The sequence below is a fragment of the Ochlerotatus camptorhynchus genome, unplaced genomic scaffold (assembly GCF_037179485.1).
Source record: "Ochlerotatus camptorhynchus isolate MF236.1 unplaced genomic scaffold, CSIRO-AGI_Acam_v1.1 ptg000132l, whole genome shotgun sequence".
Classification (NCBI taxonomy): domain Eukaryota; kingdom Metazoa; phylum Arthropoda; class Insecta; order Diptera; family Culicidae; genus Ochlerotatus; species Ochlerotatus camptorhynchus.
Genome location: NW_027040622.1, coordinates 2,855,817 through 2,873,739, shown reverse-complemented (window position 1 = coordinate 2,873,739; position 17,923 = coordinate 2,855,817). Strand labels below are relative to the sequence as shown.

At 39.7% G+C, this 17,923-nt stretch overlaps 1 protein-coding gene across 3 annotated transcripts in view; it reads right to left on the bottom strand.

The window, feature by feature from the left end:
- Positions 1 to 17,923, bottom strand: part of LOC135700312 (uncharacterized) — a 202,707-nt gene that overhangs the window by 173,851 nt on the left and 10,933 nt on the right. For all 3 annotated transcript variants that reach the window (XM_065220786.1, XM_065220787.1, XM_065220788.1), the window contains exon 2: positions 3,711 to 5,184. In XM_065220786.1, coding sequence (XP_065076858.1) covers positions 3,711 to 4,578 — 868 coding nt within the window. In that variant the 5' untranslated portion in view covers positions 4,579 to 5,184. The remainder of the gene's footprint in view (positions 1 to 3,710; positions 5,185 to 17,923) is intronic.

The following is a 17,923-nucleotide window of genomic DNA, read 5'->3' as shown; positions in this document are numbered from 1 at the left end:
CTGAAGAAACACGGTTGTTCCGTACTGTTTTGGCCGGATTTGGCATCTTGCCATTACGGTAAAAAGGCCATGGAGTGGTACGCCGCCAACAACGTGCAGGTGGTTCCCAAGGACAAGAACCCTCCCAACACGCCAGAGCTCCGCCCAATTGAGAAATACTGGGCTATTGTCAAGCGGAACCTAAAGAAGACAAAAAAAACTGCTAAGGGCGAGCAGCAGTTCAAGGCAAACTGGCTTTCTGCGGCGAAGAAGGTGGACAAGGTGGCTGTACAAAATCTGATGGCAGGGGTCAAGCGTAAGGCCCGGGAATTCGGATTTGGAAAAGCGGAAGCCTAACTGAATATTTTTCCTGAATTTTATACTAATTGAACTTGAAAAAGACATTTAATTTGATTTTTTAAATAAACGATTTCACCGATTTACACGCGTTTTCCCTTGACCAAATTTTGACCGCATCACCCTTTAATCAGCTTACTGGCACCATCTAGTGGCAGAATTCCGAATGGATCTTTCCTACAGCCCTTGACCTTCTTGGTCAACTTTGTTGAAGACATAACCCTTATAAATAATCAAGATCTTGAGATACAGCAATACATGGTTTCCAAAATAGACCATGATTTAAGCTTACCATCACAGGGTTAAGAGTGATTCAAGGGAGAAAGAGAATGCCAAGGCTATTACGAGCAGCGTTTTCTGGTTAACTTAAGAAGAATTCCATGACAATTCAGAATAGAATTCAAAGGTTGATCTTATATTAATATCATGTGGATGCTGCACAAAATTACAACGTAATTTAGATATCATATTGAATAAAAAAAAATCCGTCTTGCAGGGCTGGTAGTGCTGATGCGATATAATAGTAGTGACTTTAGTGACTTAAATTACGGAAATAGTGACCAAATAGTGACTTGAAAATGCTAAATAAGTAACCACTTATATGGTAACTTAGAAATTCAAATACGGTTTGATATTGAAATAAACTTTTTATGTCATGGAACTTAAAATCAAATTTCATAAATTCCTCTAATTTAATCGAATCTCACAACGGAATCTCCTGTGAAGAGCATTTGAAGTGATTTGAATAATTTACTTTTGCTTTCGTTATACATGATGACTAGCAAATAGTAATTCCCTTTTTTTATGATCTTGAATTTGATTCTACGTTTGAAATCTTTAAAATTTTGATATATCTAGGTAGATAACGTTGATAATTCGCTAAGACCTTTTCACAGAATTTCTTCAGAATGATCTCAAGAACTTTTTGAGAATAATTCTCCTTCACTTAAACTTTGAGGTAAATTAGCTTTTACAAAAAAAAAAAATATTGTATTTTTGAAATTCTTTGCAGAACAATCAACAAAATTCTTGGAAATAGATTATTTTCGTACTTGGAAATGCTTAACATCAAATATGAGGACTAAAGTGGACATTTTATACTATAGATGAGGACATGAAAGTAAAGAGTTGATAGTTCCATTATAGTGTGAAATTTGTATATAGAAAGTAGAAAGCGAACAATGGACAATTTTGAGGAAAGTACGAATCGTATTTCCTTTACCAAACTCATCCGTTAATGAGGGATGGTGAGGGGTGTTTCCCCCTGCCACCGGCAAAAGGGATGATCGCCGAGTTTCTTATGTACCTCCAATGTTCTATTGATTGTTTCACACTCAAGTCCCATCTGACGTAAACAACTACCTGATTCGTACCTTTCTCAAAATTGTATTTTGATCGCTTTCTTCTTTGTTTACACAATTTTATCACTGCCGTACTATAACGCCACTATCAACTATATAATTTAATATCCTCATCTATAGTATAAAATCTCCACTTTAAGTCTGACATTTTACGTTAATCATCTCCGACTATGTAAATCGTTAAATTAACGCATGATTAGTTAAAGTAGATTATTTTCGATTTTCGATGCAATTAACCTCAGAAATTTCATAAATTTCTGCTTAGAATAATCTTGGAAGTCCCCCTGCATTCAATTGGAAATTCAATTCGTATTCTCCTTAGAAATCCCATTGTATTTCCTCAGAATTCTAAAAACAAAAATCCATTGCAGAATAACTTTGAAAATCTTCTCAGAATTCCTATGCGATTGAACCCTCGAAATTCGATTCTATTGGATTTCTTCTAGGAATTTATTTGGAACTCTTCAGAATTCAAATGGAAGTATCTTCAGAAATCACCCCAGAATTCTTTTAGAACTATCCGCAGAGACCATCTTTGGAGTTCACGGGATTTCCATGGAATTTTCATCAGTGCTTCCTCAAGCAAAATTTCAGAACTAATTTTGAATTCTCATCCAATCATCATAGAATTATACTAAGAACTCTCGTTAGAATGCACTCTCCATTATATTGGAATTATTTCCAAAATTGTTTCATAGCTGACTTTTGCGTCTCTAACAATTTAAACAATAATCAAAAGTGGCGCTCGTATGTGTTAAGCCAATTTTAAATATATAAGTAAACCTGGCTTAAGATTTAAGCGGAGATGAAGAAATCAGTCCTCAGAGCACTTAATTTTACATGAGACTTTCGTAGTCTGTACTTTGGTATTCTTCTCTGATATATCCTAAAATCCTTTAAAATTCCTTCTTCGTAATCATCATTGAAAGACTTTTGAAAATCTATCACAGACAAATACCTTCGGAAAATTTACAAGATTTACTATTTATTTTCTGGGAAAGAAGGTATATTTTCCCCGATTTTTAATCGAAATTGAAGGCATTTCCCAATAGTTTTCCTGGTCTTCTAAAGTTTTACGGTTCACTGGTTTCTTTATTGAGAAAAATTGTTTTTAAGACTTTATTTGAAATCTAAAAAAAAATGGGCAAATTTTTCTGGAGCGCATATTTTTTTCAAATAGTCTTATTCATTATCTGCAATATTGCCGAAGACACCAAACCGATCAGGCAAACAGTTTTCGAGTAAATTTTTTCTGAAGATAATCTTGATATTTTTCTATATGTCCTTTTTAAAAATAAGGCTGGATTCAAAATGGCGATATGAAGATGCAAAATGGCATTGTCGGTCATAAGGAACGTTTCTGCAAATTTTCAACCAAATCAAAATTACAAAAATAAATCGATTTGCGAATTCGTAGGGAATTGCTCTATTGATATTTTGATCTTTAAAATCGGCCCAATGGTTCAAAAGTTATGATTATGTTAAAAAAGGTCATTTTTGAAAAAAATCAGCTTTTTTTACCACCCTAACATATAACATTAGGGTGACCAATTATAAAATAAAACAATACAGCCCAAGTAACATTGCAAGTTTTATAGTGGTTTTAAAGCATGCTACAAGTCTAAATCATGGTCTACAGAGCCCTCATAAAACCACATTTGTTGCTTGGGAGGTCTAATATTTTGTGATAAGGAACAAAGCTACCAATTTTTTCGAAATTCTTAGAACCGCTATATCGTTTGCTATGAGCTGGCTGTACTAAAAATATAAGATAACTGATGGAAGCTATGCAGAAAAATAAACAAGTCTTTCTTTAGTTAAAAAATTCTGGCGTAAAAATTTGATCGTATGGTAAGGTTGATCTATTTTTCCCAATTCTCAAAATCCCAATTCTCCGGTTTTTCCTGTTTGCTGGCCATTCTATATCATCAATAAATGCGGGCAAGTGCTCAATACACAAGCTAGTCGGCGTCCCAAGCTAAGATTAAGAACGGATAAGAAAATGCCACTCACCGTGTTCAAGACTTTGATTGCAGCAGCGCAGCGCTTCGTCCAGAGCGTTGCTCTCCAGGTGCCGCTGGGCTTCCTCGTTGAACTCTGCCGCCTTCAGCTCCGGTCCCCACCATCGCTCGACTAGCCGTCGCACCAGAATGTCCTGCTCGAATCCAATGACACACCCTTCGACCACACCAGCAGCACTGGTTTCTTCTTCGATCGTACCCACCGCACCTGAGCCCGGGCCCAGCTTGTTGTCATGGTTCGGCACCATCGTAGCGGACGTCGTCGACGACGAGGACGACGACGTGGCCGTCGAAGGAGCCGTCATCGATAGCAGCGTCAATGTGGTGGTTGACGAAGGAGCTGCCACCACCGCCGTCGCTTGTGAACTGCTAGAGATCGTTGGAAATTTCTGATGGCAAACGGTACACTTGCTGTGCCCGAAGCAGCACTGCCGACAGAATGTGTGGCCACAGGTGGCCGTCACCGGATACCGAAGGATATCCTCGCAGATGGGACAACACAGTGGATCTACTACGGAACTATCGCTACAGATTTTGTTCAAACTAAAACTAGACTCGCTTAGTCGCTTGGAGATGACGGTCGCGATCAGCAGCTCCGTCAGCTGTTTCAGTCGATTCAGACGACCAGCATCTGTGTTTGCGGGCCACTCCTTGAAGCTACCACCGTACACAGCAGCGAAGGGCTTCCGCTGACGGCTGCTGGTACTGACGTCTTCCACCGACGCCGACGACGACGGCAGCACACCACCGCTGTTCGATTCCTGCACCTCCCGGAGGTACCGCTCGAACAGCTCACACTCGAACGGATCGCAGATCATCATACTAAATGCATCCTTTGCTAGATCTGTCATCGTTGCCATTTTGGCCCCCAGATGCCGATCTGGTGTCAAATCGCAAACGATCAATTAATTTGCACTATCTACCCAGGCGGCGGCGGTTAATCTCCTTTTCGTTTTTTCGCGCGCTCGATCACTACTCACAGGTATGGCTATTTTTGATCTTCACTTTGGTTAGAAATTTTTCACCGTCACACACACACGATAATTCTTCTTCTCTTTCGCTTTCGTCGAGTACCGTTCAGCGCTTGGGAACTGGGACGCATCGGATGACACGTGTCAGTGCAGCGACAACATCGGTACTAATTGCGTAATTTCTCATAAAACCGCACTCTGAATCAGCTTTCTTCTCGAACGAAACGCTCACTTCTTAATCACGGGGACGGGCCCAACGTGCCCAGAGCACTTTATTAATAGAGACAGATTGATCGCACCACCGACCGCCGTGTGTTTCTTCGCTTTCTTCTCACAGGAAATTTTAATTTAAAAACCACACTTTACACTTATTTTTGCGTTGCTGTTGCACTATTATACGCCTTCGCCGATTGCGAGGACTACCACCCACTGTACTCTGCCGATGGTGATGACTGGGCAGGTTCTTTGCTGTGTTTGTGTGTCTCCCTAATAGCTCTGTAAGGAAAATTAAAAACAGGAAGAGAGAAGAAAAGGAACTTGTCAGTACCAGTTAACGGGCAAAGAGTGATATCTTGAGTGAGCCACTCGTCTTCTCGGAGTGGGTGTGGAAGAGATTCGAACTAACAGCTGATGGATGCCACCCAAGTGGCTGGCTTGTCGTTCCACACAAGCGTCGTTCCACGGTGGATTGGGTTGATATTTGATATGACCTTTCTTTTGGAATACTGTTTACTTTGTTTACTATTGTCTTTTTTTGACGTAAGACTACGTCTGTGATTTCTATATGGGGTTACACTTTGTGAAAACCGAAAATGGAACATGTAACAAAATTATGAAAGATTTTGAACATTAATAACTCAGCTGCCCCTGGACCAATTTCAATAATTTTATCACCAATCGATCAGAAATATGTCTACGCATCGCCAATGCCTTCGACTGGTGATTTTCAACAAGAATCTATTGAAAAAGTGGTAATGTCAAGCATTGTCCAATGTCCAAATCAAAAGTGATAATTTTATCACTGTTTTCATAAAACAAACGTTCTTCCCAAACCCAGTCGTCATAATCGAGTACCACTTGGTCTAGCCTCAATTCATTTTCGCTTCGGACGGCGTGGTGAGCAGGCAGCAGAAGCAGCAATAGCAGCAGTAGGAAGGTGGTGGAAGGTTAGGTAGTCCACTCTTCTACCTTACAAGCAACAATGAATGGTCGTGGCAAAGGAGGCACAAAACCGTCAATCTTTTCTAACGAAGTTTACATTAGATTCACTTTCCAGTTAGCTGAATTGCTCTTTGAAGGAAGGGCGACGGTAGCTTATAATCTAAATTCAATACTCATAATCTATAACAATGCACAGAGGGACTCCGTATAATTGACCGAGTTGGAGAACACGATAGCATGTAATTCAGAAGCATATGATAATATTGGAGTGGTATCTGCGTTGAAATATAGATCAAGCAAGCGATGTCCAATACTGGTGACGACGATGAAAACGTAGGTGGTGCAAGCTCTGGAACTATCGATTAACTTCATTAGGGGTGCAGTAGTCTCTGGTTTCGGCTAGACATATACCAATATGCGTTGCCTGATAAAGAACTAGCATTTCTACCAGACCATGTAGCTAGATCCAGAATCATGTGGAGCTCTTCGAATGCTGAAGACTGCAGCCTGGACCCGAATGCTGGGCAAGCTGTTCAATGATGGTGACCGATGAGGCCGTGGATGTTGCAAATTCTTGCAGCTGAAGAAATAATTGGTATTTCTACCGGAATTTGAAGCAAGCTTCGGAGTTGGATAGCATGGACCCAGAACCACGTGGAGCTTCTCTTGCAATGCTGAGGAATGCAGCCAGAACCCGAATGCTAGACTAGCTATTCCAATGATGGTGACAGCGATGAGACCGCGATAGTTCAAATTCTTGCAGCCAGTTTTGGAACTGGATGGCATGGATCCAGAAACCATATGAAGCGGTTGGAATGACGAACAGTACGTCAGCTGTAGAAAAATCGATGAGTGTATCTTTAACCCGAATACTGGACAATGTTTCGAATTCATGCAGCTAGTTTGGAGTCGAGCAACATGAATCCAGATACCATATGAAGTGGTAGGAACGATGAACAGTGCGACCGGGACTCGAGAATCGTGGAAGATCATTAGGTAGTATCTCTGGCTTCAGTCAGACATATACCACTTCTTGTTATCTGACAACATTTCGAGTCTGCAACGCCAACCTCCACACTTTCACTCTCCGGTGTATCCTGCCATCAAAGTCGTCTCGGCCCTGCGGTCGGAAATGGTGAGGGGGTCTTCCAGTCGGCGTTGCCAGGCAAGTACTTCGATTCGACGTTCCATCCGCCTCCTGATAGTTTCGTGGTTTCCAGCTCGTTATCCAGCGATGTCAGCAACAGCGCATGCACATATCCTCGCAGTCAAATTGATCCTATCTTCACCATTTACTACCAAAACGCACAGCAAAAAAATAATTTTGATATCACGTCAAAGTGGATGCACTACAATCATGTCGAAAATATGGTGTAATATTACTTGCTAAAAAGGACAAAATTATCATTGATACAATGCATGAACTGACATTACGCTGCTTTTACTGCATTTGTTTATTTATGTGGTCATAAAAATTACATGAAATTTTCGACATGATTGTAGTGCATCCACTTTGATGTGATATCAAAATTATTTTTTTACTGTGCGTAAGAGGTTTACGAACGAAGACAACCGAGCTCCGCTAAAGGCTTTCAACATGCGACTACGACGTTCTGGTTCTCACCGAAACCTGGCTTCGAGCGGACATTCAGGACTGTGAGCTATCGTCAGATTATCATTTCTTCCGCTGCGACCGTAATCGAGCTACCAGTCAGCTTTCCAGAGGCGGTGGTGTACTTATTGCGATAAAATCCAAGCATTCATGTACATCAGTTTAGCTCAAGAATTGCGACCGTCTGGAGCAAGTGGCTGTGCGCATCACTCTGCAGCACCGCTCGCTATTCATCACCGGAATCTACCTCCGTCCTCTCTCCAGCCCGGATTTATACACGTCTCACACTACTGCACAACAGATTATCTTTGAGAGATCTTCTAACGCCGATATCATCTTGGCAATGGGCGACTACAACCTTCCGTTTCTGAGTTGGACTTTCGACGAGGACGTGAACGGTTATTGACCATCAAACGCGTCCACTGAACAGGAACTGGCTCTCCCGGAACCGATGCTCCTAGCTTGACTTAGCCTTCATCAGTGATCCGGATAACGTTAACCTTTTTGAGCCTCTGGTCAATCTACTGGATATCGGTCATCATCATAAGCCATTCATCTTACGACTTAATGCCGACTGCAATCCGCCCATGATATCGGACTGTGATTCGTATCCACCTGAATTGGATTTCAGGCACTGCGATTTCGGCTCGTTGAATAATGAACTGTCCACTATCAATTGGCAACAGATTCTGGATGGTGTTTCTGTCAACGCTATTGCTGACCAATTCTACGACAATCCGTATGAAACACTCTATGCGCGAGTTCCTCTCCGGAGGCGTGTTACGAGGTTAACCTCAGTGCAACCCTGGTGGAGCCCTGAGCTACGTAATTTGCGGAACGTATTGCGTAAGTCGCGCAAATGCTATTTCAGTACCAGAACCAACGAGAGCAAAAATAGTCTCCGATTAATCGAAACGAGATACAACGGACTGTTGAAGTCTAGCTATGGGGAGTACGTCCAGCGAACGCAAGCGAATCTGAAGCAGCACCCATCGGCGTTTTCGGTAATCGTATTCCGGACATAGTTGAGTTTAACGGGATCGCTGATAGCTCCCCTGTCGATGTTGCTAACTTGTTTGCGAGCTTCTTCCAATCAGTATACGACACAAATTTACCACCTCTAAATCCTTCAAGTTTCGATCGCATCCACGAGTACAACCTGAATATCCCAACGTTGCCGGACGACGTTATGAAAGCCTTGAATGACCTCGATGTTTCTAAAGGCCCTAGGGTAGATGGTATTCCCCCATCTCTGCTCAAATATTGCGCACGCTCACTCGCTTCTCCGATCTCCTGCATATTCAACCATTCGCTGAGCGAAAGATCATTTCCCAATGTTTGGAAGAAAAACTTCAATTGTGCCTATCCATAAAGCGGATAATGGAAACCGAGCTGAAAACTACCGTGGAATATCAATTCTCTGTTGCATTAGCAAGGTCTTTGAAACCTTAGTGCACAGCACCGCTCTACTACTACAAATTTGCTGTGCTACACTAATACTCTGTTTCGAGAGGTTGAAGCCCGGCGACAGGTGGACTCCATTTACATCGACTTTTCAAAAGCATTTGGCACAGTGCCACACGTGTACGCTACCGAAAAATTAAGAGCTATTGGATTCCCTACTTGGTTAGTTGAGTGGATTCTCTCTTACTTGACCGACCGCCATTCCTTCGTTTCGATCAATTCTGCACGCTCGAAGGCCTTTGCAATTACTTCGGGAGTACCGCAAGGAAGTGTGCTCGGCCCAATGCTGTTTGTCCTTTTCGTCAACGATCTGTGCCTTCAGATTTCTTCATTTAAGCAAATGTTCGCCGACGACCTGAAGATGTTCAGAGTCATCGCGACCGTACTCGACTGCCTCGCCCTGCAAAATGACATAAATGGGCTACTCCTATGGTGCCAAGAAAATGGTATGAGTGTCAACATAGGAAAATGCAAGGTGATATCGTTTTCCCGTCGGAGCACCACCGTCAACCACCAATACACAATTGGATCCGTGTCATTAGAGCGTGTTACCTCAATTTGTGATCTTGGTGTTACTATTGACTCGAAGTTAAGATTCAACGAACATGTTGCACTTGTCACGGCTAAAGCTTCTACGGTTCTTGGATGCATTCGACGCTATACGTGGCAGTTTACAGATATTTTTGCACAAAAAACATTGTTCTGTCCTTTTATACGTAGCATCCTGGAATACGCGGCCTCTGTCTGGACACCTTATCACGCATCGCTGATCATCAGAGTCGAAAGAATTCAGAAGGTTTTCATTCGATTCGCGCTGCGCAACCTTCCATGGAACGACCCGCTAAATCTGCCTGACTACACTGCACGCTGTATGCTGATTGATTTGGAAACCTTACGTGCTAGGCGCACAAACATTCAGCAACTAGATATTTTCGACTTACTGCATGGCAAAATTGATTGTCCTCAACTACTACAGGATGTCCCACCCCGACAGTTGAGGAGCTTACAACTTGTCGCTCACCTGTCGCTTGTCGCCGGAGAGCATGGACCGGAATACTGGACAAGCTGTTCATAGATAGTGACAGTAATGAGTCCGTGGATGTTGCAAATTCTTGCAGCTCGTTTGGAGCTGGAGAGCATGGATCCACTGACAAAATAACTAGCATTCCTACCAGAATTTTAAGCTAGTTTGTGAGCCGGAGAGCAAGGAACAAGAACCATATGCTGAAGAGTGCAGCCGGAACCCGAATACTGGACAAGCTGTTCATAGATGGTGACAGCGATGAGATCATGAATGTTGCGAATTCTTGTAGCTCGTTTGGAGCTGGAGAGAATGGATTCAGAATTGACAAAATAGCTGGCATTCCTTTCTACACACTTAGAAAAAAATCATGTAAATTTATGTAATAAATTTGAGTCATAACAGACGCGAAATATAGCTCAACCAAACGTACTTTCCATCGAGCAACGAACTTTTCAGTCCTGGAATATTTAATATTACATGACATGTTTGTTTACGTCTCATCTTTTATGTCAAAGACGGATTCCGTCACGTGTAAAATTTGTTATTTCTAAGTGTGTAGTTTGTGAGCCGGAAAGCATGGAACCAGAACCATATGCTGAAGAGTGTAGCCGGAACCCGAATGATGGACAAGCGGCTCAATTATGTGGCAGCAATGAGACCGTAGATGGTGCGAATTTTTGAAGCTAGTTTAGAGCCGAGCAACATGAACCCAGATACCATATGAAGTGGTATGAACGATGGACAGTGCGACCGGAAATCGTGGAAGATCATTAGGGGCGTAGTATCTCTGGCGTCATCGGCCAGACAATTACCAGTATTGTAGTTTGAGAAACTAGGCTGATGTTCACAATACTTCTCATCAAATTATTAAGCTTTCCTGAACTTTTTCGGACTTCCTCAAGTTCCCTCAATTTTACTCCTCAATGATGAATCTTCTCTGAAGTCTTTACACTTCGCTGAAGTTCTTGAATTTTCTCTCATGTTGACGGTATTGCTCTGAGGTATTTGCCGTTTTGATGAAGCTTATTGTACTGCGCTGAATTTTATTGAACTATCATAAAAAATTTGAGTTTCCGTGAACTTCTGAAGTTATATGAAGACGTCAATAATTTTCTTAACATCTCTGAGGCTGGGTGTCCATTCAAATCCAATTTTCCAATTACCGGTTTTTTCCCAAATATTAAAAAAAAACATCCAGAAAATCACGGCATAAACTAAAAAGGCATTCAAAAATAACTTTTTATAGATAATCATATTTTTTCAGCAGAATCGCTCTACAATACGTCAATTTTGCAGAAAAATATGCAAAAAATTTAGTCTAAATGTTGTTTTGGCAAAGCATAAATCAATACGCAGTATTGAAAATTCTTAAAATCTTCCAGGAGTTTGGCTCTAGATGCCTTAAAACATTTTGTGAGATACAAAGATGTGTTACCAAAATATTTAAATTGAATTGGACATATTTTACAGGTTAATACATATATTGCTCGATTTCCACTTTTAAATCTTCTGGATCTCCGTTAGAAATATAATTTAAGATTATCAATACGATGATTCGAGTTAATGATGGAATGGGCAAACCTTCGGGAAGCCGTATAATATAATTGTCCAAGTAACAATTTTGGTTTTATCATGGTTTTGAAGAGGCCTTATAGGTTTAGAATTGACTTAAAGACCACATTGAAATCGGAAATGTTGCTTGTGTGGTTTGGAATATTAGGTTTTCCAAAATTCCTGGAGTTCAGATCTTTATTCTTTTTTATTAATGTATATATTATATCATTATATATTATACTATTGGATAAAATTTAACTACCCAAAAAATATTTCATTCCATATTTCATTGCATTTATCTCCCTCCGTGAACATATTTTTGATAAACAATTTTCAGATTATATTTTAAATGGAGTGCTGAAATAGGGGAAAAGGATGTAATGTCGGCCTAAGTGTCCCTAATTTGGGCCCATACATAAATTCAGCCATCGACTAAATTTTCAATAGCGACGAAAAATATCTATTAGAACCGTCCCAATGACGCGTTCATCTAGATAAAATGGATAAATAGCAGATTTTTAGCCATGGGCCCAATCTTAGATCCATAGGCCAACATTAGAGCCATTTCCGCCATGTGTCTTATTCTTTCCTTATATTTTTTCTACATTAGTTGGTTAAGGAGCTTTTAATTTCCAAAGTACGTGATGTCCGGGAGAATTCGGAAACTTCTACTCAAATTTTCCGCGAAAATTTATCACCCCAAAATATGATACTATGACTATGATGTGAATCATTTTGGAACTTGATTCCACTTGTATTGCTTGACATGGAATGACCAAAGGAGAAGAAAAAAACGACGGAAGCTGCGTCATGAAACGATAATGGTTATGATGATGGTGGTGATTGCTCGGTTTCTATCCATATAACTACATCTGTTGCGCCAACAACGGAAGCGCTCAAAAACTGTCAGTCATCTTTAAAAATATTCATCATCAGCTCACGCTTCCGCATGGAACTGAATTAGGCCCGAAGCTTACCCAGAAGATAGAAAATACTCAAACCAAAACCAAGCTCAAAACCAACCAACCAACCACCCACCCACGTCACGTCAAATCAGTTTCAAAGAAGTAGTGACGTTGTTGTTTACCACAACAACACAAATCGAAAATAAGGGCCACCGCATCAATTAAAAAGCCTAATGAGCGGGACGGGAAAAACCTCAACCCGTTGATGGAAACGAAAAAAAAAAAACAAAAGCCATAGTCTGAAAGGGGCGGGACAAACAACAACAACATCCTTAATGGGTGCCATTCGTGGTTCCGCGAAAAAGGGGAAATTTATGTAATCAAATTTATTCTCAGTTGGCAGGAGCCGGCGTAAAAGTTTCATTTGGATCGCAATAGCTAAATAATAATAATAAGAAGAAGAATTAAAATTCCATTATTTTCAGGAGGCTATTTCCGGGAGACGCTGGGAACTTTGATAATTCTGGCCCGGAACTGAGCAGATTTATTACGTTTAATATGACTCGCTACATTGTCGGTGGGTGTAGCTAAAAATAATTGCATCTTATCTGTCATCCACTCCGTGCGAGAAGGTAAACAAAAGCAAGAGTGCAAACATTGCTGCCGTCGTACATCGCTGAATACACCCAAACAAGCGGATCAGGATTTCACTCTGAACTACAATGGCTGGAATCTTAAGCGAACCCCACACGTATCAATATATTGACGCGAAGGGGAATTATTGACAGTAATATTGATGATGTGAACACAGAAATATTGTCAATACCGATGTATTGACGTCAACATAGAATTAATTAATACAATTATTGTCAATAAAAGCAATCGTGTAAGGTCCACTTGAGACATAACGGAATGCAAGAACGTATCATCCTTGAAATACTACCGCTATCTGTTGAGCACACTGGAGTGCTCAACAGATGGCAGTAGTATCAACCGGTGGAAGCTAACGATTTTAAATTGGCTCATTACTTGACTAGCCTATTGGTCCCAAGCAAATCGATTAACGTACCCCATTCTACTCGAAATTCTAGTACTACACTATGCTTGTTTTTATTCGCTATGAAAGTTTGACAGATAAAATGAGGGGTTCGTGGATTTTCCTATGTTTCGAGGGGTGCATCGATTAACTTGGGACCTAAGAGAGTACCAGAGCTGAACCAAAAAGTTGAGCACGTCTCTTCGGGACCTTCTGGTCTTAGAGTTACCTCAACCACCAGTGCCATCAGGATTACTCGCCTGTCCAACGTTATAGCCAGTTGATCAAGTGCGCCACTCATTTACTGGCGTAGGGCACTTAGACTACAATTCTGGGCACTTTTAACAGTTAAATACTTAGAAAAAATATGCTCTAAATACCACGCAAATTATATGATGTACCGATGGTACCGTTCAACATTCAATGTCCGGATAATGCGGTAGTAGAAATTCAAATCAACCGTTAATCACGTTACAATGAACGACGTGTCGAGTATCGAGTATGTTGGCCCATGTTGGAGCGTTTGTTTCTGCCAATTCAAGAATCGATTTTTTAAAAAAAAAAGCTCCGTTTTTCGTTTGGGTGTAGGGATACACTCGGTTACAAACTGACGAGTGGAAATTTGCTGCGAATCTTCCACTTGTCACCGGTTCGGATAGGTGAAACTGTTGTTGTCGGCTTAGCAGGTGGACGATCTTTTCGAGATAAGGATTTTTTCATGTTTTGAGTGAGAAGTATTTGTCTGTAGAACATCAAGCGGGAAGTTTGTGATCGTAGCTTAAAGGGCAGAACCTAAATACCTAATGTTTAAAAAAAAACACTATCCAGCTCAAGGCTAATAGGGTTAATGTCGCAAATATCGGTCCAAGTGGCATATCGAAGGAAAGCATTTTTTTGCCAATTTTTCACTTAAGCAACCCAATATTTTGCATTTGTTTCGTTCAGATGACGATTTGTTTTTTGAAAAATTGAAGAACAGGGGACTCTTTTATCGATGGGCTACATAGACATTTGAGTCATTTTCCCTATAATAATCAAGTCGCATAGGAGTATCAAGCGAAAACCCAAAACTTGATAACTTCGAAAAAGTATAACTCAAAAATGATCAAAAACACATAGCTGATTTTTTATATGTTGTGTATAAAAGCCTAAATTTTCAAGGAAAAACATATTGCGCCCTCTGTCAACAAACCATGAAAACCTTAAACAAATACAATCTATGTTTTTCAATTTAAAAAGAACCAATTGCTATATTGTTTTTAAATAATTTTTTTTAATAGCCTTTCATTTGATATTTTGATCTTTAAAATCGGCCGAGTGGTTTAAAAGTTATGATGTTCTGAAAAAATGCTTTTTGGAAAAAGAAATCGATGTTTTAGACCACTCTAACACGAAAATGGTCGCGCTAATGTCAAAATAAAAAAAAGAAAGAGGTTGTATCCAGGACACGATCGTAGATATGACGTAGGATTATGTTTGACCACCGGACAACATCACTCACCACACGCGATGATTGAATAAACACCGTTCGGTGAGACCGCAAGGAATTCGATTTTTAAATCGCAGTCAATCGGTGATAATTTTCATTATTATAGCAACAGTTGCACATTCGTGCAATTTTCAATAGAATCCTTTTGAAAATTGAAAAAGTGTTCATTTTAGCAGATTCTTAGAAGCCATTCCAAACGATTGGCTTGTTTAGAATTAATATCCATCCGCTATTGACGGGGTTATAAGTGGTCAAAACCTAACCACTTGTCGTAACGCGATCGATTTTGGTTTTTTTGAAATTGCACCCCCAATATGTTGCCGAAAGACGTAATCCTACGCCAAAATGTGGCTCTAATATTTTGCGATAAGGAACAAAACTATCAATTTTTACGAACTTCTTAGATCCACTATATCGTTTTGCTATGGAATGGCTGAATTGTTACTTGGGAGGGAAGTCTATATGTTCTATATGTTCTAGACTAGGGTTTCCCAACCGGTATGGTGGTCCGCGGCCGACAGGGGGGCCGCGAAGTATTTTCAGAAGGGCTGCGAGGATCTTGGTTTGCTTGGTCTAAAAAAAATGCCAAAAGTGACAATAGCATGGCTTAAATCAACACAGTTTTTGAATCAGGTGGCTTACAGTAGGGAAAAGTATGTGGAGTTAATACCGATGGCGCTCTAGCAATGCTTGGTAACAAATTGAGAATTTCAGATAGAGATTATAGAGCTTGTTCCATACGCCACAGGTATTCGATATGCCCTTGTCAGCAAGAATAAGACTCTGCCGGAACTATTGTTAAAAGTACTTGATTCTGCCATCAAAATTGTTAACTATGTCAAATCTGGAGCTCTGAACACTCGTTTATTCAAAGAACTCTACAAGCAAATTAATTCGGATCCCGTGGTTCTTCTTTTCTACACTGTAGCAGAGCTGGTAGCGATCAATGCTGTCAAAAATAGTGATTTTAGTTACCATGTTGTAGAGAAAAGTGACCAAACAGTGACTTATAGTTGTAAATTAGTCGTTCTGAATGTTTCATTAAATTAGAATCTCAAAAACACTTAAATATGTACGATAGGAACCTTTAAAGTGAAATATTCAATAGAAAGTTTATGACTAAACCTCCAGGTGTCTACCGCCTGAAAAAAAAAATTAAAAACCGGGAATTCTCAGGGTATTCGATTTCTCCTGAAAATACCTGGAAGTCTCAGGAAATCTTATCATTACTCAGGAAATTTATATTTTTTTTTTGCAAAGGATATTCCAAAGGAAAGAATGCATTTTAAAATAAAAACATTCAATATTCCTAGTTATTTTCATTCACACATTTGAAATCGGAGCATAAGTCCTCGTAATTTGTTGGTGGATACTAAGGGGGTGGAGGGGATGCTAAAAGGAGGATTACAATTAAAGGAGAGATTGCCAAACAAATTAAGGGGAGAAATCTATGGAATTTATGAGGAGACCTGAAATTGAATTCTTAGGAGGCTTTCAATGTGAGTAGAATTCCAAGGAGTGAGATTAAATAAGAAATTTGAAATAATTTCAACGAAAATTCTTAGAATCATTCCATAGGATTTCTTACTGAGGACAATTTCAAGGTAATTCCTAGAAAAATTAAAAGAAAATTTGATTCGGAGGCTAGTTACGAGAAGTAATCTAACTATATTTTTTTGATTTTTTTTTTGAGAATTCAGAGAAGCGTTCCAAGTGAATTTCTGAAATAATTCCATAAGAGTTTCGGGAGAATACGAGCGAATGATGAGGAGAACTCCAAGCGAAATTTCATGAGAAATCTCCGTTGAACATGTCTGAGGTCTACAGAACACCTTGAAAGTTCCCAAAATATTCCTGAAGTTAATAAAACTGCCTTGAAGTTCTTTTGTAGTTTGAGACACTAGCCTGATGCTCACAATACTTCTTATCATTGTTTTTAACTTCTCCAAACTTTTTCGGACTTTCTAAAGTTTCCACAATTTTCCGAACGATCATGAATCTTTTCTAAAATTTTAACAATTCACTGAATTTCTCTAAATTTCTTTAAAATTTATGTAATTTCGCTGCTCTGGATATCTCTGCTCTGAGGATATCTGTTCTTTCTTGCAGTTTTTTTGGTTACCTTTGTAGTGAGATCAATATCTTTCTTGAAGTTCTCGAAACTTCATTACAGTGTTTGCAGTTCTCATGAAGCTTGTTGTACTGTTAACTGAATTGAACTGTTCTAAAAATGTGTAAGCTTCCGTGAATTTCTGGACATAAGTGAAAACCTCAATAATTTTCTTAACATCTCTAAAGTTCTCTTAAAATTTGGGAACTTCTTGAAATTTTTCCGCTAATTTAGTGAACCTAATGGAACTGAATTCCCCTGAAATTTCCCTTGTTTTTGGAGCTTTACTACACTTATTTGAAATGCTTCCGAAATGTCCGTACAAGTCCCTGAAGTTCTCGGATCTTCCCTTAGGTTCCAAGGACTTTTATGGAGTTTTCGAAATGTTTCTGAAGATCCCTGTACTTATTTGAAGATTTCGAAGCTAATCTGCAATTCGAGGAACCTTTTTAAGCTCCCGCAATGAAATGATGAAGTTCTCAAGACTGCCCAAAATATTTCTCAAATTTCCTTAAAATTATCTAGACTGCCCTAGGATTTTTTGACGTAGGACTGCGTCTGTTATTTATATATGGGCGTACACTTTGTGAAATCCGAAAATGGAACACGTAACAAAATTATGAAAGATTTTGAACGTTAATAACTCAGCTACCCCTGGACCAATTTCAATGATTTCATCACTAATCGATCAGAAATATGCCTACGCATCTGTTAAATTTAAGACTTTATCATTTTTCAAAATGTCACTATTGAAAATTGCACGAAAGTGCAACTGTTGCTACGATAGATAAAATTATCACCGATTGCCTGCGAAAAACGATTTCCCTAGCACAGATTTCAAAGTTGAATTTTGTTTATTCAATCACCACGTGGTGAGCG